General features: G+C 43.8%; 1 protein-coding gene across 1 annotated transcript in view; it reads right to left on the bottom strand.

Moving 5' to 3' along the window:
- Positions 1–24,151, bottom strand: part of LOC127651294 (mothers against decapentaplegic homolog 1-like) — a 29,672-nt gene extending 5,521 nt beyond the window's left edge. Inside the window, exons 1-3 of the mRNA XM_052137073.1 lie at positions 23,374–24,151; positions 1,849–2,127; positions 918–1,004 (exon numbers count right to left, since the gene is read on the bottom strand). Coding sequence (XP_051993033.1) covers positions 918–1,004; positions 1,849–2,127; positions 23,374–23,773 — 766 coding nt within the window. The 5' untranslated portion in view covers positions 23,774–24,151. The remainder of the gene's footprint in view (positions 1–917; positions 1,005–1,848; positions 2,128–23,373) is intronic.
- Positions 24,152–24,926: the final 775 nt, after the last annotated feature.

The raw sequence follows: 24,926 nt of genomic DNA, 5'->3' as shown, positions 1-24,926 counted from the left end.
AAGCATTGTACGTATATCCTTCATTCCTCAAAACAATGATTGACTGATGAGTTTCTTGAGAAAGCTGTTTCTTTTTTTGCCATTTTTGACCTAATATTGACCTTAAGACATGCCAGTCTATTGCATACGCTGGCAACTCAAAAACAAACATACTTTCAGCTGTGTTTGACATAATGGCAAGTGATTTTCTTGTCCCAAATTAGCAATTTAGCATGTTTATTCGAGGATAAAATGTTGGTGAAATGGGGCCTGTCTAGATTTGATCAAATATGACTTTGAGATGGTGCTGTTTTTTTACATCAGTAATGTTCTGACTATACTCTATGATCAGATGAATGCCACATTGGTGAATTAAAGTATCAATTTCCTTTCAAAACAGCAAAATCTGTACATTATTCCAAACTTTTGACCACCAGTGTAACTCTGAATGTGGTTTGAGTTTTCAGATCAGCGTTAAGGACTCTTTTCAATCTTATGCTAAGCCTGACCAACTGTTGATATAAATTATATGACTTGTTGAATGTTTTTAACAAGCTTGTAAATAATGAGCCAAGGCTGATATTAACTCTCAGCAGAAAGAGCTCTATGGTAAAGAACTAATGTTTACAGTTATTAAAATAACATAATTATTTGCTGATATGATTTAACCAGTCACTTAAAATATTCATTTCTGTTTATACTCACACCACATATTTTGCTTCAAGATAAACCTGATATTATGAACAAAAAGTCAGACTGTCTATGTTTGTGAGCAGACTTCCTGCACCTGCAGTGTGGATAGGCAGCTGCTGGCAGCTCTAAGTAGCCCATGTCATACTGTAAGTTGGGCGATATCTTTGCTAGAGTGTCTGAAGCATGGTGTATTTGTGCATTTATGTGCATTCTGTGTAAGGCACTATGGTGCTTGTGGAGTGTACCTGGCAGGTTGTTGATCTCCAGAGGCAGGTTCGGAGCAAGTAGGTTAGTGTCCATTGGCTGGGGACAGTCCTGTGTCACTGGCTCCTCTTGGGGCATATAAGCAGATGGGGGAGTTTGTGTTGGAGCAACACCCAAAAACACAAGCAAAAGAGATACAGTATAGGATATGTGAAAACATAAAAACTGTCGCAATAAAACAATATGCCTCTTCTAAAACTAAACCTACAATAATGTGTAGCTTCAGAACTCACAGACTAACTAATGGTGTTCTACCATGACAAATAATGTTCTCTTCTTAAAAGGTAATTCAAATAGTAAACAAAGTGTTCACTAACACTTACAAAATGTACCATGATTTTACTGTAAATACTTACAGTATTTATTAAATACTTACGGTATTAATTTAAACATCAAGGAATTCTTTGCACTACCTTACAGCAAGACCATCGTCGGGGGGCCCTGGGGACAGGGGCCTGAGGATGTTGTCCCAGACCCTGTGACAAGGGGGCCCCCCAAAACACACCTTAAACCTTATAATTGTCCTTGGACAGATTAATTCAAATGACGGCTCTGCCTTACAGTACCATGTAAATACCATACTATTTGAAGTTGGTAATGAAACAATACCACATAAAAAAAATCATGGTTTTACCATCTGATATCATGGTGCGATTTATGGTACAGACACAGTTCTTTCAATGGTTCTGTCTCAAATAATTTTGCATGACAAAGACTTAATGGTTGAAGCATTGCAAGTGTAAGACGATAAAGTATTTTTGGAGTATTAAATCAGTGTGTGGACACGTGAAATCAGCCATTGAAACAGCCACTGAAATCAAACAGCCATTGAAATTGAAATTTTGCACTACAGGAGAGAGCAAGACATTTCAAGAATTTATAGCATCATTGAAGTTTGTGAACCTGTCTCACCTGGGATCTGAAAGGGGCTTCCTGGATCAGAGCTGGAGGGTGAATGGGGAAAGGTGGCTGTACTGCCTGTGCCACTGTTGGGTGAACTAGGGTAGCTGTTGGTTGGGGAGTTTGGGGTAAAGTGAAGGGGGTTTGCTGGCTGCTGGGGGAAAGAATCTGGGAAGGTGGCATTTTGAGGCATGTGGGGCTCTGTCTGCTGCAGTGGGTTAAGGAAACGTGGCAGCATAGAGATTTTAGCGTTGAACTCGCTGTTTCGTGGCACCAGCACTGGAGGCAGTACTGTAGGAATAAAACAGAAAGATGTTAATATAATAAGTAATCACAAGGATCTCAAAAACCCACTGAACATCAGTGTATTCTGAAGTCTTTGAGATATTAATTCATGGCCATACATACTAATGTCAAGCATGGAATTCTGGCTTTTAATAGTGATGTGCAAAACTACATATTGATTAGTGTAACAATTGGTCTTGAAGGTATAGTTAACCCAAAATGGACAATTCTGCTTAGTTACTCAACCTTGTGTTCTCCCAAACTCATATGACATTCTCTTTTCCATGGAATACAAAAGCAGATTTTAGACAGAATGTTATGTATCGATAGCCACATTCACCATTCACATCCATTAAATCTTTTTTAAACAGAATGAAAGTAAATGGTGACTGGGGCAAACAATCTGCCTAAAGGCCAAAGTATACTTGTCACGTACGCGTTGAGGATCGCTCCGCGCACAGTATGTGTTACCCAAATTGCGTCATAAGCACAGCCACGTGGTTTGACCGCGCCACCTATATCTTCTTGACCCATGCAAATGGTCCTCGGCTGTGTGCATCGCTGACACACGTGCCTAATGTTGACTGTTGACTTCTCACAAAGTCAACATGGTCAACCAGATGCCAGCCTATCTAGAGCGTTAAAAAACTAAGTATACCTGGGCCTTAACATCTGAAAGATGTAAGTAATGTGGTTTCAGAACAACTTGAGGATTGGTAAACGATGACTATGCATTTAAAGAAGCCCTGTAAAATTTGCCTGGTTTCCAGTTCACCTGACCCTAAAAACATGTTTAACTTCTTAAACTCAGAATGATCTGTTACCGGTGTAACTGTCAAAGGACATGTGTTTTTTGTTGTTGAAATTTGTATTTATGTTTTTTGTTATAAATTTATGTCAATTTGAGTTCATTCAATTTAAAAACAATCAAAACGATATTCAGAAGCCGGTATTTATAATGTATGCCCTTTGAGGTGTTTAAAGTTAGGGGTTCTTTAAGGAGGATTTACGTAGAAAACGTGATGTCACATGACCCGGTTCAGTTTGGAGCGGGTCTGCGTCATTTTGGGTCAATGAACATGGATGCAGAGAAACGACATGTAGTCTGGAAAAGAATTGCCTAATCTGCATGGTTTGAGAGGCGTACACGGTAATTTACCTTTATATATATTTTATAATGTTTATAATGTTGTTTTATATTATTTTACGTGCATGATGTGATGTGCTATTCATGATGTTGATTGGATTGTCATATTTTCTGTTGTCATTCACTTGCATATCATCGGACATTGGCACGAGAGACTTGTAAAGGACTGAGAAATGCATATTTTGTATATGTTTTTATTTCTTGTAGTTTTCACGGTGTCTATGGTGTCTACTGAAGAGAGAGTAAATAAACAACAGAAGACATCTGTATGAAGCGTGGCCTTTATTTCGTCAGACCAGTGCAGCTATAGTGAAAACGTGACGCCATTACAGCCGACAGCTTAAAGAGTGGAACGGCATCAGCTGGATGAGAAGAGATCGCGGGCGCATCGCGTACAGAAGAGACGTCGGATACGAAAAGAAAGCACGATCGCGGGACTGTCGCGTGGAAAGAGAAAGCGTCAGAGACGAGGCTTGCCGTTATGCACGCAATTGTCACCGCCAGGGAAGTACCGCGACCGGACCAGTAGAGGGCGACATTTATCAGCGTAGACTACAGCTTTGCAAGTATCCTTTCTACAGGCTACAGAGAACAGTGTTTGTTTAACTCCACTGTTACAAGCAGATGAGTGCTGCTCTGCAATTAACAGCATATTAGACTGTGCTGCTTTTACATCTTTATGTCAAAAAAAAAAAGAAAAAAGTAAAGATAAATTATTTGTATTTATATTGTTTGATTTTTACAGCCTAATTGGTGTGTATGCTTTACAATTGACGTAGTGGTGAAGTTACAAGGTTTTTGCATCTGAGAGTAGTAAGTAACACAAAAGTGTTTTGCTAAAAAAACCTTTGCAATGTCAGTTCATGGAGAAAAATCACAATATGATGAATCAAGTGAGATAACTGAGTCCCTTCAGGCAGAGTTGACTAGCTTAAATGAACAGTTAAGATTTCAAAATGATGATGCTGAAAGGGAAAGATTAGAGTCACTCATAGCTGATATTCATGCTAAAATACAGTCACTTCAAATAGCAAAACCTACTGCTTCCACCTCAAGAAGAGATGAACCCAGGAAATCTTCACGAGAGAGAAAATTAACTCCAAAAATGCAAGAGCTTAAACAGCAAGAAGTTTCTCAGAAGGAGAGTAAATTCAGTAAGTTGTATGAAAGCTGGAAAGAACAAGTAAGAACTGCACGTACAAAACTTAAGGATGAGTGCTCTGACCAAGACTTGGGTGACATGATGGATAGTGTTGAAGGGCTGGAAACTCAAGTGAAAAATATGTATGAACTTATGCGATCTCAATCAGTACCTTCAACTGAGATTAGAAGAAAAATTGATTCCTGTACAGCAGTAACAACCGATTTGATGAGGCTGATGAAAGTACGTATGAGTGAAGTGGGGCAAGAGGAATTTGATGCTAGTGCAGAAGAGGCCAGAATTCGTATGGTGCTTGACAAAGAGTATGCTAAGTCAATATTTTCAGTTACAAGCTCCAAGTCTACTATTCGTAGTCACCGTTCAAGCTACTCAACAGAACAGCAAAGCATCTCTGCAAAACGAGCAGAGTTTGCTGCACAGTTGGCTGCAAAGCAGGCAGAGATAAAGATGGAGGAGGCTATTGCTGTTCAAAGACAAGAACTTAAAAGATTGGAAAATGAGCGAGATCTTCAAGTAATAGCTGCAAAGCTCAAGGCATACTCTGAAGCTGACTCAGATGAGCCCAATAACAAAAGTAAAACAGCACGCAGTGAGGTAGTTAATTGTTCTCCAGTATCTTTTAAGGAGATTAAAGAGGAAAAAACAACCCATTCTGATAGGGAAGCCTCAGTAGTACAAGCCCTACATGACACAATGGTTCTCAGCAGACTTCCTGCACCTGAGCCCTCAGTTTTCTCAGGGGACCCACTTAAGTTCTTAGAGTGGAGAACAAGTTTCAAGGCATTGATGGAACAGCGATGCACAAATTCAGCTGATAAGTTGTTCTATTTACAAAAATATGTCAGTGGTGAGGCACGATCTGTATTGGAAGGAAGCTTCTACAGAAAGGACGATAAAGCCTATGATCAAGCATGGGAAGCACTGAATTCTCGGTATGGCCATCCATTTGTAATTCAGAGTGCTTTTAGAGAAAAACTGAATAACTGGCCAAAGATTGGTTCAAGAGAATCAGTTAAACTGAGAGAGTTAAGTGACTTTCTGACTGCCTGCAGCAATGCCATGCCACACATCAAAGGGCTTCAGGTGTTAAATGACTGTGAAGAGAACAGAAAAATGCTACAAAAGCTCCCTGATTGGGTAACATCTCGTTGGAATCGCCATGTTACAATCCAGTTAAGACAAACCGAGGAATACCCTAATTTCAAGGAGTTTGCTGAATTTCTGGCCCAAGAAGCAGAAATAGCCTGCAACCCTGTAACATCCTTTCACGCCTTGAAGCTCTCTGAAGAACGGCCATCTAGAGAAGTTAAGCGCTCAAAGGCTAATGCATTCATCACAAATGTGAAAGCATCAGACAAACCAAGCACAGTGCCGAAAACATACAGTGTTGAGGGAAGCAACTCAGCGTTTTCAAACAGACCCAATAAAGTAAGCGCAGCTCCTTTATGTTCATACCTAGTCACTTGCAGGTGTTGTGGGGAAAGTCACTCCATCTACAAATGTCAAACGTTTGCTAGTAAGTCTGTGGAGGACAAGAGAAAGTTCATATTTGACAATAACCTGTGCTTTGGCTGTCTTAGGAAAGGACACAATTCAAAGGATTGCAAGAGTAAAGCTACTTGTAGTATTTGCAAGAAACATCATCCAACACCACTTCATGAAGACCGTCCATCTTCTGCAGTACTTTCTCGTGTTATGCAAACAGAAGAAAACACATCTTCCCTTTCATGTTGCATAGACAGTGGTAACGGTGGGAGCACATCAATGATAGTGCCTGTATGGATTTCTTCAATGGACAATCCTGAAAGAGAGACCTTAGTTTATGCTCTACAAGATACCCAGAGTGGCAACACCTTTGTAGACCAAGAGGTATGTGAGAGGATGGGGGTAGTTTCAGAGCCTGTCAAGTTAAAGCTTACTACAATGATGGGAAAGGATTCTGTCGTTCAAAGTGAAAGAGTTAGTGGGCTCAGAGTTAGGGGGTTTTCCTCTCATGGCCTAATTAATTTGCCACCTTCCTATACCAGAGATTTCATCCCACTTGACCGTTCCCACATTCCTACCTCTGAAACCGCAAGAAGGTGGCTACATCTGAATAAAATAGCACAGGAAATACCAGAGCTGTTGGATTGTAAGGTTGGACTTCTGATAGGTTATGACTGCTCAAGAGCTTTAGCGCCTCGACAAGTCATCACAGGAGGTAATAATGAGCCGTATGCCATCAGGACTGACCTGGGTTGGAGTATTGTTGGTAGTTCACCACAGGTTGTAAAGTCGACAGAAGTCACAGGTCTGTGTCATCGTGTATCTGTTAAGGAACTTCCAATACTGACTCCTGTTGCTGTCATCAGAGCCCTTGAATCAGACTTTAGAGACACAAACCCAAAGGAAAAGAGCATATCGCAAGACAATATACAGTTCATGCAATTACTGAATGGTAATGGTTGTGCGGCTGAAACGTTTGAAAGGAAAATTTGAGAAAAACACCAAATTCAAGAATGACTATGTTAAATTTATGGAAAGTGTCTTCAATGATGGTGATGCTGAGAGAGCTGAACATCAACCCAAGGCAGGAAATGTCTGGTATATTCCTCACCAAGGGGTGTATCACCCTATAAAGCCAGAGAAGATTAGAGTTGTGTTCGACTGCTCTGCCAAGTATGATGGCACCGCTTTAAATTATCACTTGCTTACTGGACCTGATCTCACTAATGGGCTTACAGGGGTACTCTGCAGGTTTCGCAAACATCCAGTCACAGTTATTTGTGATGTAGAAAGGATGTTCCACAGATTCCATGTGAGCCAGGAAGACAGAGATTACTTGCGGTTCCTGTGGTGGGAAAACGGCGATACAAATTTAGAGCCGAAGGAGTATCGCATGAAAGTCCATCTTTTCAGGGCAGCATCCTCACCTGGCTGCGCGAATTATGGAATGAAATACCTTGCATGTCAAAATGAAAGAGAGTATCCTGCAGCAGCCAGCTTCATCAAAAGGAATTTCTATGTTGATGATGGGCTCATTAGTGTAGAAAATGTGGACGCAGCTGTCAAACTAATCCAAGAAGCCCGAAATGTGTGTGCAAAAGGAAATTAGCGTCTACACAAGTTTATGTCCAACAACAGAACGGTTTTGGAGTCAATTCCTGTCAGCGAAAGAGCCAGTGAAGTTCAGGATGTGGACCTTGGTTCTGATGAACTCCCAGTTCAGACCGTGCTGGGAGTAAAGTGGAGTGTAAATAGTGACACCTTTTCCTTTAAGGTTGTCCTGGATGAAAAACCAGCAACACGGCGAGGAATTCTCTCCACTGTGGCGTCTGTGTTTGATCCACTAGGCTTCCTGGCTCCCTTCCTCTTATTAGGTAAAAAGGTACTGCAGGAGATGTGCCAAAAGGGCATAGGATGGGATGAACCTCTGCCATGGACAAGCTGGCTGAACGAACTAAAGAACCTGCAAAATCTCCAGATTATGAGATGTTTTGCTCCTGAACATCTAGGGACTGTCCAGAGGGTTGAACTCCATCACTTTTCAGATGCGAGTAGTCATGGCTATGGTCAGTGCTCATATATCCGAGTGTTGAGTGAAGACAAAGTGCACTGCTCCTTTGTTATTGGCAAGGCAAGGGTTGCACCCACAAAAGTCGTGACCATACCAAGGCTTGAGTTGATAGCTGCGGTGACCTCTTCAGCGATCAGTAGCATGTTAAAGGAGGAGCTGGAGCTCAAAATTGATCAAGAATATTTTTGGACAGATTCAAAGGTAGTCTTAGGACACATTAACAATGAAGCCCGCAGGTTTCACGTTTTTGTGGCGAATCGAGTTCAAAGAATTCGTGAAACAACTGACTCTGCTCAGTGGCATTATATAAACTCAGAGGAAAATCCAGCGGATCATGCCTCCAGGGGCCTCAAGGTGTCAGATCTGATTAACTCAAATTGGCTAACGGGACCCAAGTTTCTTTGGGAAAAGGAAATTATCACACCAAAGACAACTCCAGAGCTGCTTGTTGATGATCCTGAAATCAGAACGACACAAGTACTACACACAAAGGTAGTAGAAGATGAGAATTTTTTGGAGAGGTTTAAGCGGTTTTCAAAATGGCACACAGCATTGAAAGTTATCGTTCGTATCCAGCAATTAGCAAGATACAAAACCGTTCAACCCATAAATGTTGAAGACATGAGAAAGGCCAGTATCGTGCTTGTAAGATTGGCACAAAAGAATGCCTTCAAAGATGAGATGCAAAAATTGAGTCATGGCAAATTGCCACATTGTCATCCATTGTTCCAACTTGACCCAGTACTGCAAGATGGTGTTCTCAGGGTGGGAGGGCGATTGATGAAAGCTTCCCTACCTCTTGACTCTAAACACCCAGCAATCCTCCCGAGAGATAGTGTAGTCACACGTCTTATCTTGGGCTACTGCCATGAAAAACTCAGCACCAAGGCAGAGGACAGACCCTCAATGAATTGAGAGCAAACGGTTACTGGGTTGTTGGTGGCAGTAAAGTTGTGGCAAATCACATTAAGCAATGTGTTACGTGTAGGCTGAGATCGCAGGTCAACAGAAATGCAAAAGATGACGGATCTACCAGCTAGCCGTGTTGATCCCTCTCCACCATTCTCTTATTGTGGGATGGATTGTTTCGGACCATTTCTCATCAAGCAAGGTCGTAAAGAGCATAAGAGATATGGTCTCATAATCACCTGTTTCTCCTCAAGAGCAATCCACATAGAGATGCTGGAAGATCTCACAACTGATGCCTTCATAAATGCCTTGCGGTGTTTTATAGCTATCCGTGGAGCTGTAAGAGAGATCAGATCGGATCAAGGAACAAATTTTGTTGGGGCGAAAAATGAGCTGACAAAAGCTTTGAAAGAATTGGTCAAGGACAGATTGACTGATTACCTATCCCAGAAGCAATGCGACTTCAAAATGAACGTACCTGATGCCAGTCACATGGGAGGGGTTTGGGAAAGGCAGATCAGAACAGTTAGGAACGTTCTAAGCTGGGCTCTTTCGCAGAGCTCGGGAAGATTGGATGATGCTTCCTTGAGAACTTTCTTCTATGAAGCCATGTCGATCATTAATAGCCGCCCACTCACTACAGATACAATCAATGATCCCAAGGGGCTAGAGCCACTTACCCCAAACCATTTACTCACCATGAAATCCTCTGTTCCTCTGCCTCCACCAGGGAAATTTGTGCAAGAAGACCTGTACGGAAGAAAAAGGTGGCGCAGAGTACAATATCTGACCGAGCAATTTTGGAGTAGATGGAGGAAGGAATATCTGACAAACATCATTCTCAGACAACGTTGGCATACTCCAAGATGCAATGTGAAGATTGGAGATATCGTCATTGTCAAGGAGGAAGGGGTTCCGCGCAGTGAATGGAGACTTGGAAGAGTGCTTGATGTTTGTGAAGATGAAGATGGCCTGGTGCGAAAAACCACAATACAAATAGGAAATAGAAAGTTAGGGAAAGAGGGTCAGCGACTTGCTAATCCATCCATTCTTAAACGTCCTATTCACAAATTAGTGGTACTTGTAGAAAACAATTAAATCTTATGCAATGGAACTAATCTCTTTACGTCGACACAAGTTGAGAGTTTGAAGTATTAAGAGTTTAAATATTAGACTTGATGCGAAGAGTCAGAGAACATTCTATTTGGTTCTGAAATTTGATTTGTGAAATTACTAAATTTATTCAAACTTTTGCAAAAGTTCATCATAAATTATAGTAATTGGTGGGAGTGTAACTGTCAAAGGACATGTGTTTTTTGTTGTTGAAATTTGTATTTATGTTTTTTGTTATAAATTAATGTCAATTTGAGTTCATTCAATTTAAAAACAATCAAAACGATATTCAGAAGCCGGTATTTATAATGTATGCCCTTTGAGGTGTTTAAAGTTAGGGGTTCTTTAAGGAGTATTTACGTAGAAAACGTGATGTCACATGACCCGGTTCAGTTTGGAGCGGGTCTGCTTCATTTTGGGTCAATGAACATGGATGCAGAGAAACGACATGTAGTCTGGAAAAGAATTGCCTAATCTGCATGGTTTGAGAGGCGTACACGGTAATTTACCTTTATATATATATTTTATAATGTTTATAATGTTGTTTTATATTATTTTACGTGCATGATGTGATGTGCTATTCATGATGTTGATTGGATTGTCATATTTTCTGTTGTCATTCACTTGCATATCATCGGACATTGGCACGAGAGACTTGTAAAGGACTGAGAAATGCATATTTTGTATATGTTTTTATTTCTTGTAGTTTTCACGGTGTCTATGGTGTCTACTGAAGAGAGAGTAAATAAACAACAGAAGACATCTGTATGAAGCGTGGCCTTTATTTCGTCAGACCAGTGCAGCTATAACCGGGACATCTAGGGGGCTCTTAATTATGGTATTACTCAACAACCACTTGCTTGATTGCATAAATTAGGTGTTGTTTCAAAGCTTAGAATCTTTACAATGAATATAGCTGATCTGATCAATTCTAAAATACTGATTTTAAAATTGCTGATAAATTAGCACCTCTTATCTTTGAGAAAAGGCCAATGAGAATTGTCGAACACAATTTGCATGCCACAAGGGTATAAAAGGAGGGAATCGTGCATCTGTTCAGACAGGTTTTGAACTGAGGAGCCGAGAGTAAGGTCTGGCCCTTTCAGTGGCTTAGTACAGTGTTGTGGCAAGAGAGACACAACGTCTCGTTCCCTCCATCAGGGAACAGAGGTTATGACAGTAACTGAGACGTTCCCTTTCTGTCACTCACTTGATGGTGTGGCGATGTAGTGACACTAGGGGTCCCTATTTAATAACACACAACACTGAACATGTTACGTGGACTGCTGATGCAGGGTCAAGCAAGCTGTTGCATGTGAAAATAGCAGGTGCATCAGGCTGCACGTAACCTTCCCCAAAGCCCCAAGAGACGTCATATAGTTCCCAACATCCCTGAGGGAGGCAAGCAACGTAACTAGCCTCAACCTGGAGATTGTAAAATCTCACGAAGGTATTGGGAGTTGCCCAGCCTGCCGCTCTACAGATGTCTGCTAGAGAGGTGCCGTTGGCCAGTGTCCATGAGTATGCCACACTCTTTCTATTGTGTGCTTGAACACGCAAGGGGGCAGGCACGGCCTGGATCTGGTAGGCCAACGCAATGGCATCCACGATCAGTGGACAAGCTTCTGTTTGGAGACAGCATTCCCTTTCCGCTGTTCACCAAAGCAGACAAAGAGCTGTTCAGAGTGTCTAAAGCTCTGCGTGCGATCCAAATAGGTGCGCAAAGCATGCGCTGGGCACAGCAATGCTAAGGCTGGGTCTGCCTCCTCCCGGGGCAGTGCTTGCAGGTTCACTACCTGATCCCTGAATGGGGTCGTTGGAACCTTGGGCACGTAGCCCGGTTGGGGTCCCAGGATGACATGAGAGTCTGCCAGCCCGAACTCCAGGCAAGTGTCGCTGACAGAGAGCACTTGCAGGTCCCCAACCCTCTTGATGGAAGTGAGCGCGATCAGGAGGGCCATCTTCAAGGAGAGGGCCTTCAGTTCGACTGAGTCAAGCAGCTCAAATGGGTCTCCCCAAAGGACTGAGAGGACAACGGAGAGATCCCATGAGGGGAACAGTCATGGTCTAGGAGGGTTCAGCCTCCGGATGCCTCTAAGGAACCTGATGATCAGGTCGTGCTTCCCTAACGACTTATCATCATTCCGCTATGGCGGCTACAAAAACCTTCATGGTGGAGGGGGACAGCCACCCCTCCAGCCTCTCCTGCAGGAATAAGAGCACTGACATGACTGCGCAGCTCTGTGGGTCTTCAGATCGGGAAGAACACCAATTTGCGAATAAGCGCCACATTAGGGCATAAAGCTGCCTGGTAGAGGGAGCTCTGACTTGAGTGATCATGACTACGATGGCTGGTGGTAGACCGTTTAGATCTTCCGCATCCCGTTCAGGGGCCAGACATGAAGGTTCAAGAGGTCTGGGAAATGTGTATTTGTGCAGCCCCTGGGGCCAGCTGTGTGCCAGTGTGCCTGTGCCGAGTGGGGCTTCTGTCAGAGAGTACCAGAGCGGGAAGTGGGGGAATCTCTGGATCAAAAAGATCTACCTGTGCTCTGCTGAACCAAGCCCAAATCAGCTAGACCACCTGAGGGTGGAGTCTCCACTCTCCGCTGAGCGCTACCTGATGTGACAGTGCATCCGCTGTGGTATTTAGGTTGCACGGATCTGAGTGGCATGCAGCAACCTCAGCCGCTGCTGACTCCAAAGGAGGAGATGGAGGACGAGTTGCGACATGCGACGAGAGCAAACGCCGTCCTGGCGATTTATATACGCTAGTGTCACTGTGTTGTCTAAGTGAATCAACACGTGCTTGCCACGGATAAACGGCAGAAATCTGCACAGGGCAAGAAATACAGCCAGCAACTCTAGGCAGATGATATGCCAACCCAGCCGGGGCCTCCTCCAGGAGCCAGCAGCTGCGTGCCCATTGCACATGGTGCCCCAGCCCAACTGTGAGGCGCCCGTAGTAACTACAACACGTCTGAACACCTGCTGTTGGGGGACTCCTGTCCGTAGAAAACAGAGGTCTGTCCAAGGGCTGAAGAAGTGTCGGCAGGAAGGAGTGAGGGTCACACGGTATGTGCCGTGGCGCCATGCCCATCTCGGGACTCGAGTCTGAGGCCAGTGCTGTAACAGTCTCACATGCATCAACCCAAGCGGTGCGACCATCGCTGAGGATGCCTCAGGACAATCTGAAATTGTTTCAGTGGAACTGATGTGCCTGGTCTGAACGAACTCAGGCAGTTCAGCACTGACTGCACGTGCTCGCTCGTGAGGCGCTCAGTCATTGAGACTGAGTGTAACTGTTTTCCCAGTTGACCCAAAGCCCTAAACGGCTGAGGTGCGTGAGCACCAGGTCCCTGTGCACACAGAGCAACTAGCAGAGTGCTCTAAGATTAGCCAGTCGTCAAGGTAGTTGAGAATGCAAATGCCACTTCCCTTAATGGGGCAAGAGCTGCCTCTGCGACTTTCGTAAAGATGCAAGCGGACAGGGACAGACCGAAGGGGAGTACCTTGTACTAATACGCCTGGCCATCAAAAGTGAACCGTTGAAGGGTCTGTGATGGGTTAATATTGATACGTGAATGTACGGATGCTTCAGATCTACCGCCACGAACCAATTTTGATGCCGGACGCATGTCAGAATACATTTCTGCGTCAGCATCTTGAATGGGAGTCTTTGCAAGACCCGGTTCAGAACTCGCAGTTTCAAGATTGGCCGGCGGGAGGTTCCAGTCCAGCCCGACACTTGCGGCGGTCTGGGTAAGCATAGCGGACAGTACGCGTCGGCCTCAGATTGGGCCTGTACACCTGTAGGCACTTGCTCAGTCGAGTCCTCAGCATCGGAGTCCAAGATGCTCTCCGATGCAGCGGCGAAACTCATCCAGCTCGGGGGCTCCGAGAGAGACATCAGACTGGCTTTAAGGCAAGCCAGTCTCATCTTGGAACCGGATGGGGCAAAACGAGCATGCTGGGGAACAGGTGGTCTGCGGGGATTTACCTGGCGAAACCGTGCCTGTTAAATTCCCAAAATCACCCCCAGCGCCAGCCGCGCCGGCCCTATACCTATGGGTATAAGGCGTCTAGAGTGGCATTCCCTCGGAAGAAGGAGAGCCACGACCGCAGCATAGCCATGGTCATATTCTCGCAGTGAGAACATGAACTGTCCACAGACGCTGCCTCTGTGTGATCTCTGCCCAGACACGAGAGTCAGCCCCTGTGGTTGTCAGAAGCGGAGAGGTAACGACCGCATTCAGGAATGACACAAAGACGGAAGGGCATCTTGAAAAAGACGTTCAACATCAATGTGTTTACTCTTAGAGAAATATATGCTCTTTTGGCTGCTGTGCAGAAGAAGAGAAAAGCCACTGAAATGCGCCGTATCTCCAACAGTGCATGCTCTTTAGAGGTGAGTGGAACAGCAGTAGGTTTTACTCAGCTCACTGAAACACAAACGCTCTAAAAGATAAGAGGCCTTTTCTCAAAGATAAGAGGTAACCGAGGCTCTCAAGAGAGTCCCCTAGTGTCACTACATCAACACAACTTCGAGTGAGTGACAGAAGGGGAACGCAAATTTGATAACAACAGTAAAAATTATCAAAACGCTTGCACAACCAAGTGTTATATATCTTTGGAAAGGTCTTGATTAGTAGACTATAATGAGCACAATATTTATCAAAAGAAATTATGAACAGCCTTTCCATCACATTTTGGTTTAATACTTTATGAAAAATACACATAGTAAAGAAAATGATATATCACAACTTACAGTGATCCTGAATCAATCAAGCCCTCAGTCGACATCATATGTTGTGTAAATCCAGAGATATTTCTCAAAGAGTGTCCACAATGCATGATAGAGGACTTTAGTTGGAACACCACAGCATTAACCCTGCTCACCATTCTGAAAAGCACTGTGGCTGAAGTGAAGTCATTCAGGTTCCTGGGCACTACCATCTCACAGGACCTGGAGTGGGAGACCCACATTTACACTTAATTTTGAAAAAGGCCCTGCAGCAGTTGTACTTCCTTTGAAAGCTGAGGAAGTTCAACCTGCCACAGGCGCTGCTGATACAGTTCTACTCAGCAGTCATTGAGTCTGTCCTCTGTACTTCTATAACTGTCTGGTTTGGTTCAGCTACCAAGTCAGATATCAGAAGATTTAAAGTATAGTTCGGACTGCTGAGGATTACTGGCACTCCCATTTCCACCCTGCTAGAACTGTACACATCCAGAGTGGCAAAAAGAACTGGTAAAATCACTCTTGGCCCCATTCACACAGCACACTTCCTCTTCGATCTGTTGCCCTCTGGCCAGTGCTACAGAGCACTGTGCACCAGAAAAGCCAGGCACAAGAACAGTATTTTCCCTCAGGCCATCCCACTCATGAACAGTTTAGGCAGTTGAAACTGCCTCAAAATACTTTTTGTCAATACAACCATGTGCAATATTCAATCCATCCATTCCTATTTGTATCCATATTGAATTTATATTTTTATCCTACATCTTCTTCAATACATCACTTGCACATAACTGTATATCTGTATATAAAATATTTTAACAACATTATTGCTCTATTGTATATTTCTCTTTTTATTTATCTGTTATATATTATTTTTTTATTTTCATGTCACTGTATATATATATATATATATATATATATACACTGGTGGCCAAATGTTTGGAATAATATATACACTCACCTAAAGGATTATTAGGAACACCTGTTCAATTTCTCATTAATGCAATTATCTAATCAACCAATCAGATGGCAGTTGCTTCAATGCATTTAGGGGTGTGGTCCTGGTCAAGACAATCTCCTGAACTCCAAACTGAATGTCAGAATGGGAAAGAAAGGTGATTTAAGCAATTTTGAGCGCGGCATGGTTGTTGGTGCCAGACGGGCCGGTCTGAGTATTTCACAATCTGCTCAGTTACTGGGATTTTCACGCACAACCATTTCTAGGGTTTACAAAGAATGGTGTGAAAAGGGAAAAACATCCAGTATGCGGCAGTCCTGTGGGCTGAAAATGCCTTGTTGATGCTAGAGGTCAGAGGAGAATGGGCCGACTGATTCAAGCTGATAGAAGAGCAACTTTGCCTGAAATAACCACTCGTTACAACCGAGGTATGCAGCAAAGCATTTGTGAAGCCACAACATGCACAACCTTGAGGCGGATGGGCTACAACAGCAGAAGACCCCACCGGGTACCACTTATCTCCACTACAAATAGGAAAAAGAGGCTACAATTTGCAAGAGCTCACCAAAATTGGACAGTTGAAGACTGGAAAAATGTTGCCTGGTCTGATGAGTCTGGATTTCTGTTGAGACATTCAGATGGTAGAGTCAGATTTTGGGTTAAATAGAATGAGAACATGGATCCATCATGCCTTGTTACCACTGTGCAGGCTGGTGGTGGTGGTGTAATGGTGTGGGGGATGTTTTCTTGGCACACTTTAAGCCCCTTAGTGCCAATTGGGCATCGTTTAAATGCCACGGCCTACCTGAGCATTGTTTCTGACCATGTCCATCCCTTTATGGCCACCATGTACCCATCCTCTGATGGCTACTTCCAGCAGGATAATGCACCATGTCACACAGCTCGAATCATTTCAAATTGGTTTCTTGAACATGACAATGAGTTCACTGTACTAAAATGGCCCCCACAGTCACCAGATCTCAACCCAATAGAGCATTTTTGGGATGTGGTGGAACAGGAGCTTCATGCCCTGGATGTGCATCCCACAAATCTCCATCAACTGCAAGATGCTATCCTATCAATATGGGCCAACATTTCTAAAGAATGCTTTCAGCACCTTGTTGAATCAATGCCACGTAGAATTAAGGCAGTTCTGAAGGCGAAAGGGGGTCAAACACAGTATCAGTATGGTGTTCCTAATAATCAAATCAAATAAAAAAAAGGTGAGTGTAGATTTCACTGTTTGTTGGTACTTTAATTCACCAAAGTGGCATTCAACTGATCACAAAGTATAGTTAGGACATTACTGATGTAAAAAAAAAAAAACAGCACCATTTCAATTTGAAAAAAGGCATTTTTGATCAAATCTAGACAGGCCCCATTTCCAGCAGCCATCACTCCAACACCTTATCCTTGGGTAATCATACTAAATTGCGGTTGTGTGTGCGGTTGTGTCTGCTCAGCAAGCTGAAACTTCACTCTGTTCCACTTAACTATAAAATAGAGCTTTCCTGTCGGATCTACGGCGCATTGCCAGCTGTTTTGTCCCTCCTCTTCACGCCAGTACAGTCCATGCCTCTTGGCGCTTCAAAAGTTTTCTTCTAAAAGAACAAACTCCTCTAAAAGTTATTCAAAAATAAAAGAGGTAACACATTGGCGTTGAACGTCTTTTTAAAGACGTGTCTTTATCAAGATGCCCTTCCGCCTTTGCGTTGTTCCTGGATGCAGCAGATATCTCTCCACTTCTGATGGCCATGAGCACTGCCTTGAGTGTCAGGGTTGCGATCACACCGAGGCAGCATTTGTGGATGGTTCATGTACTCATTGCGAGAACCTGATCATGACATCGTTGCGGTCGCGGCTTTCCTTTCTCAAAGGAAACGCCACTCCAGCCGCCCCCCATGTAGCTCCTCCTTCCCATGGGATTGAGGACAACCCGGCTGGCATTGGAGATGATTTGGGGAGTTCTGCGGGCGCGGTGTCGCCGGGTAAATCACCACGAACCACCCACCCCCAGCATAATTGATTGCTTCCGTCCAGGCTCGACGTGAGACCGGCTCGCCTCATGGCCAGTGTGATGTCTCCGTTGGGGCCATGGAGCAGGATGATGATATTGCCGCTGCATCGGAGAGCGTCACAGTGTCTGATGCGGAGGACTCGACAGGGCTGCCGCCTTCGGGCTTGCCCGGCCAGTCTGAGGCTGCCTCCCAGATGTACAACATGCTTGCCTGGGCCGCCGTGAGCATGAGGCTGGACTGGAACCCTCCGTCCTCCACTCAACACCCAGGGCTAGACGATTTTGCAAAAGGATGCGATAGAGCCTGCCCCTCCAGCCGAGATGGAGAAGGGTTTCTACAGCCCTTCATTGTACCCAAAAAATTAGGTGGGTTGAGGCCAATCTTGGACCTGCAAGTTGGGAGAGCATCTCTTTTCTCGGCATGGAGTTGGACTCAGTCTCAATGGTAGCACGCCTCACAAACGAGCGTGTGCAGTCAGTGCTGAATTGCCTCTTGTCATTCAAAGTAGGCACTGCGGTTCCTCTAAAGCAGTTCCAGAGGCTCCTGGGGCATATGACATTCTCAGCCGCGGCACTGGCTCCAGACTCGAGATGGGCATGGCGCCGCAGCGTGTATTGTGTGATCTTCACCCCCCTCTGCCTTCATCTATTCAACCCCCGGACAGACCTCTGTATCCTGCGGAAAGGAGTCCCCATACAGCAGGTGTCCAGGCACATCATGGTCACCACAGATGCCTCCAAACAGGGTTGGGGCGCTGTGTGCAACAGGCACGAAGCTGCCGGTTCCTAGTCAGGCCTGTGGCTACGTTGACACATCAACTGCCTAGAGTTGCTGGCTGTATTTCTTGCCCTGCGGAGGTTTCTCCTGCTGACCTGAGGCAAGCACATCTTGATCCGTTCAGACAGCACTGTGACGGTAGTGTACATAAATCACCAAGGCGGCGTGCACTCTCGTCATATGTCAAAACTCGCCCGCCATCTCCTCCTTTGGAGTCAGCACCGACTGAGGTTGCTGCACGCAACTCCTCCCGGGCAGCCTCAACATGACGTGCTGGAGAGTGGAGGCTCCACCCGCAGGTGGTTCAGCTGGTCTGGGACCATTATGGCAAAGCACAGGTAGACCTGTTTGCTTCCCAGGAGAACTCCCATTGCCCGCTCTAGTACCCCCTCAGGTCGGAGGCAAGTCCCCTCAGGACAGATGCACTGGCACAAAGCTGGACCCGGGGACTGCGCAAGTATGCATTTCCCCAAGTGAGCCTACTTGCAAAGGTGATGTGCAAGGTCAGGGAGGACGGGAACAAGTCACTCTAGTGGCCCTTTACTGGCCCACCTGGACTTGGTTCTCGGATCTTAACGGGACATGCAAATTCTGTTCGCCAATTTGGCATTGGCCTTTTTCATATTCAGAGGTATCCGAGGCTCCCGAAAGAAGCCCCTTGTGTCACTACAATCGACACAGAGCAAAATCTGTCAATTATTCAAACTTTTGGCCGCCAGTGTATGTTTAAATGTACAGTAAATGTTTGTATGTATATATGGTTGCATTCTCTTTGCACTGGAAGCCTTGTGTGTGTAAGCATACAGGTGAAACTCGAAAAATTAGAATATCGTGCAAAAGTTCATTAATTTCAGTAAATCAACTTAAAAGGTGAAACTAATATATTATATAGACTCATTACAAGCAAAGTAAGATATTTCAAGCCTTTATTTGATATAATTTTTATGATTCTGGCTTACAGCTTATGAAAACCCCAAATTCAGAATCTCAGAAAATTAGAATATTACATGAAATCAATAAAAAAAAAGGATTTTAAATACAGAAATGTCAGCCCTCTGAAAAGTATAATCATGCATATGAACTCAGTACTTGGTTTGTGCCCCTTTTGCATTAATTACTGCCTCAATGCGGCGTGGCATGGATGCTATCAGCCTGTGGCACTGCTGAGGTGTTATGGAAGACCAAGATGCTTCAATAGCGGCCTTCAGCTCTTCTGCATTGTTTAGTCCCATGTCTCTCATCTTTCTCTTAGCAATGCCCCATAGATTCTCTATGGGGTTCAGGTCAGGTGAGTTTGCTGGCCAATCAAGCACAGTAATACCATGGTCATTGAACCAGGTTTTGGTACTTTTGGCAGTGTGGGCAGGTGCCAAGTCCTGCTGGAAAATGAAGTCAGCATCTCCATAAAGCTTGTCTGCTGAAGGAAGCATGAAAGTGCTCTAAAATGTCCTGGTAGACGGCTGCGTTGACTCTGGACTTAATAAAACACAGTGGACCAACACCAGCCGATGACATGGTTCCCCAAACCAACACAGACTGTGGAAACTTCACACTGGACTTCAAGCATCTTGGATTGTGTGCCTCTCCATTCTTCCTCCAGACTCTGGGACCTTGGTTTCCAAATGAGATGCAAAATTTGCTCTCATCAGAAAAGAGGACTTTGGACCACTGAGCAACAGACCAGTTCTTTTTTCTTTAGCCCAGGTAAGACGTTTGACATTTGAAGCCCATGTCCAGGACCCGTCTGTGTGTGGTGGCTCTTGATGCAGTAAATCCAGCCTCAGTCCACTCCTTGTGAAGCTCCCCCACACATTTGAATAGCCTTTTCCTGACAATCCTCTCCAGGCTACGGTCATCCCTGCTGCTTGTGCACCTTTTTCTTCCACACTTTTCCCTTCCACTTAACTTTCTATTAATGTGCTTTGATACAGCACAACATCCAACTTCTTTTGCAATTACCTTTTGAGGCTTTCCCTCCTTGTGGAGGGTGTCAATGATGGTTTTCTGCACAACTGTCAGGTCAGCAGTCTTCCCCATGATTGTGAATTCAACTGAACCAGCCTGAGAGACCATTTAAAGGCTCAGGAACCCTTTGCAGGTGTTTAGCTGATTAGAGTGTGACACTTTGAGCCTACAATACTGAACCTTTTCACAATATTCTAATTTTCTGAGATTCTGAATTTGGGGTTTTCATAAGCTGTAAGCCATAATCATCAAAATTATATCAAATAAAGGCTTGAAATATTTTACTTTGCTTGTAATGAGTCTATATAATATATTAGTTTCACCTTTTAAGTTGAATTACTGAAATTAATGAACTTTTGCACGATATTCTAATTTTTCGAGTTTCACCTGTACTTTGCAAAAAAGCTCATTCTGATTCTAATCGCTACCATGGTTAGCGTTAATGGTGATCTCAGGGCATTGTCCAAACAGTCTTGAATAGTCATTCTAGTAGTCAGGGCCCTTTTACAAGACTTTTAGTGTAGGGTACATTCAAACTGTAATGCCATGCTCTCTTTAGAGAGTCCATATCAAGGCTTTGTCCTTTGTAATGAGTAGGACATAGGGATGATCACTTTCGATTGGAACTCTCCCTCTATAGCAACGCTGTACTCTAGGAGCATCTCACTGAAACATGATTCTTCACTTCATAGATGTGTTAGATCATTCTCATTGGATCTGAAGAGTGTGTCAGATTCCATATTTGGGCGATCCATGGAATCTGATGCGTTCAGTGTGGGGTCAATAATTGAACTAGAGCACACATACATCGACTATGCAAAAGAGGGCGCTCAACACACATTTTTGGAATGATGGAATTAGGGGCCAAAGTGCTCAGATACCCAGAGAGCTGAGATATTTTTCTAAAAATCTTTGTTTGTGTTCAGCAGAAGAAAGTCATACACAAATGGGATGGCATGAGGGTGAGTAAATGATGAGAGAATTTTCATTTTTGGGTGAATTATCCCTTTAAACATGAAAAACTTTATTTATGCTGGAGATTTTCATTTACCTGAAGGTATTTTTTTATATATTAGTAGTAGTAGTAGTAGTATTACTATCCAGGATATTCAACATTTCTGTAAAAATACAAATCACAAATCTCTTCAAAAAGTTTATTCATACGTACTCACATGCATACATTTTCTAAACATAGTAGAGTACTAAAATGTGGTAACAGTGGTGTTAGAAGTGGATGTTAGCTATATACATCTTTGCGCCTATGCTGCCCACATGCATTTTCATTTAGAGAGGCGAATATTGTAGACTGTCATGAAGCGTTTATGCTGAGGTATGCTTTAGCTTAAAAATGATTAGAAACTTGTATTTTAAGGATCTAGCAAACTACTAGCATTGTTAAACAACTGACGTAGGCAATCAGTGTGTGGCATTCTGGAGAGGAGGGGAAAGACAGGTGTCCATCCAACAGGCCCGCACTAAACAAGCGTGTGTTAGGCAGGCAACCAGTCGTTCCTGCTATTGTCTGTGTGGGTGACGGGAGTTCCTGTAAAACTCTTCCTTTACACAGCCACATGTTCACCAGTTTCAGCCATCAAACACACACACAGTGTACACAGACCCTGAACAAAGCCCTTATTCTGCCCCTGCCTGGAATTTCCTGCCCCTGCTCTCATACTGTGTGCACACACATACTGCAGACAGCTGTTTCTGTGTTGTCAGCTGACCCTCATCTTCTGCTTAGCCAACAAAAAAGGGCCATGCGTTTGAAGTTCATTCTTTCACCATAAGCAGTGTTAAGGAAAATATTCTTGTTTCCCATTAACACACACACACACACACACACACACACACACACACACACACACACACACACACCGAGCACAAAAGGTTTTAGACTCCACAGATTTCTATTCAACCAGATTCTCTCATGAGAGAAAAGCACCTGGCAGAAGCCAGAGAGAGATATGGAAAAGGAAGGACAGAAAAAGAAAGACCATCTGCAGGAACCATGGGAAAGGAAAACTGAGGAACATGCATGGAAAAGGGTACATATGGGCTATAGATTCCATATGGGATTCTATAGAGGTGTGATTTTGTTTTTGAAATCTTCAGGACTAAAGATATACTTACAATACAGAACTGTGCAGAAAATCTATCTGGAAAGTTGCAGTGAACTCAATTACAAAATGGATTTTCCTCACAAATGAAGATTTTTTAAAAGAATATCTCAGCTCTGTAAGTCCTCACAATGCAAGTGAATGGGTGCCAAAATTTTGAAGCACCAAAATCCACATAAAGGGAGCATAAAAGTAATCCATGTGACTCCAGTGTTTAAATTAATGTGTTCAGACACAATATGATAGGTGTGGGTGAGAAACAGATCAATATTTATTTTTTTATCATAAATTTTCCTACTTGCACAGTAGGGGGCAATATGCATGAAGACTATGAATCACAAAAAAAAAACAGAGGATGGAGAATGTAAGGAGACTGACTGAGTAGGGACGAGAATTTATAGTTAAAAAGGACTTAAATATTGATCTGTTTCTCACCCATACCTATCATATCGCTTCAGCAGATGAAAGAAAGTCAAACACATCTGGAATGGCATGAGGGTGAGTAAATGATGAGAGGATTTTCATTTTTGGGTGAACTAGTTCTTTAAAGCTGCAGTGTTTCATTTCTGAGCCACTAGTGTCACCAAAAATTATTATAAAAATAATCATTGTTTTCAAACAGTTTCCTGAAAAGTCCCTCCATCTTCTATTGGTTGTACAAACAGACAATCCTGCCCTAAAGTCACACCATTGGTTGAGCTAATGTTGCTGTGAAAAGTTCATTAAGACCCAAATCATTGTATGAATAAGGTGCTGCTCATGAAAATTGTCCAAATTTGTTTATTCACTCACCTGGACTGTCGACCCTCTTGTAGTGGTAGGGGTTGATGCACACATCCTTCTGCTTTGATCCAAAGGGGAACTCACAGCACTCTAGGGCTTTAAGCTCATGGTGTGACTGCAGGTCGGGCCAACGCCACACGCGGCAATATATGACATGAGGCAGCCCCTTCCGGTGCGACACCTGGAGCCTCCCATCCAGCGAGCGAGGGATTGTGACGCAGCTGCTGGGCTGACCAGGGCAGCTGAGGGCCCTCTCAAGCTCCTCCATGGCACCCTTCTTCTTCTTCAACTTCTTGACCAGTGCGTCCACCGCCTTTTCCGCCCACTTCTCCTCTTCGTCGCCTTGCTTCCAGCCCAACAGTCGCTTGACCGCTGGGCTGGTGAAGGAGAAGAGCGAGGTGACGTTCATTGAGGCGCTGTGTGCGCCCCACTCAGCACTGTCACAGTTACTCTGTAGGATGCGGCCACACACACAAGAGTTTAAGGTTTTTGCTTAGTATGAGAGGTAAAACCCTCAGGAACAAGGAAACTTCTCCTCTACCTCTTCCAAAGATAATAAAAACTCTACCACTGTGATACAGGAAAAGAGGTATTGCTGAAAGGTGTGTTGTTCCACAGCAAATATAGATTAACCAGTGTACCTGTAGGCAGAAAGACTGCTCAGTCATAAATTGAAACCTTCAGGAATGATTGACACAAAAATGAAAAGTTTGTCATCATTTACTTACCCTTATGTCATTCCAAAACCGTATGTCTTTCTTCAGTGAACACAGTGATTTCAATATAATGGCAGTTGATAGTGACTTACTTTAAGCTTTAAAAATTATCCAAAAGTGTCATAAATGTAGTCAATACAGCTTCAGCATCATATACCAAGTCTTCCTGAGAGATATGATACATTTTAATTTAAGCTAATTCACTGTGAAAATCTTGAGTGAAAAGTAAAAGCAAAAAAAACGTCTCGGGTTACATGTGTAACCCTTGTTCCCTGAAAAAAGCGGAATGAGATGCTGCGCTGCTAAGCGCTACGGGGAACAACCCTAGTTGTGACCGAGCTGAATAATGTGTGCAACACGTCAATGAACATTGACCGGAATTTATAGCCTCGGCTGATGTAATCATTAGATGCACCTGTGGCCAGGCTATAAATGGATACGTCACCAGGTGTCGTAAGATACTTCTTTTTGAAGAGCAGTCCTGGGATGTCCCAGTGTGGCAAAGCAGCGCAGCATCTCGTTCCAGTTTTTTCAGGGAACAAGGTTTACACATGTAACCCGAGATGTTCCCTTTACAAAAAGCTTCACTGTGATGCTGCGCTGCTAAGCGCTACGGGGAACGGAATACCCACGCCGCCGCACTTAGGGCTGTCCGGACCCCTACGGTTGTGCAGTGTACTCACAAAAACGCGAGAGGTCTCAGACATGAGCTTGAGATGTCGACTCAAGGGCATAAGAGCCCGGAGTAGCATAAACATCTAAACCGTTACATTTTGATGAATGTGTGCGGAGAGGACCAGCCTGCCACATCAGAAACTTGTTTAGGCATGGGCTGAGATGTCGACT

This window comes from Xyrauchen texanus, chromosome 11 (genome assembly GCF_025860055.1).
Source record: "Xyrauchen texanus isolate HMW12.3.18 chromosome 11, RBS_HiC_50CHRs, whole genome shotgun sequence".
NCBI lineage: Eukaryota > Metazoa > Chordata > Actinopteri > Cypriniformes > Catostomidae > Xyrauchen > Xyrauchen texanus.
The sequence above is the reverse complement of the archived record's forward strand: the minus strand, read 5'-3'. Positions and strand labels throughout refer to the sequence as shown.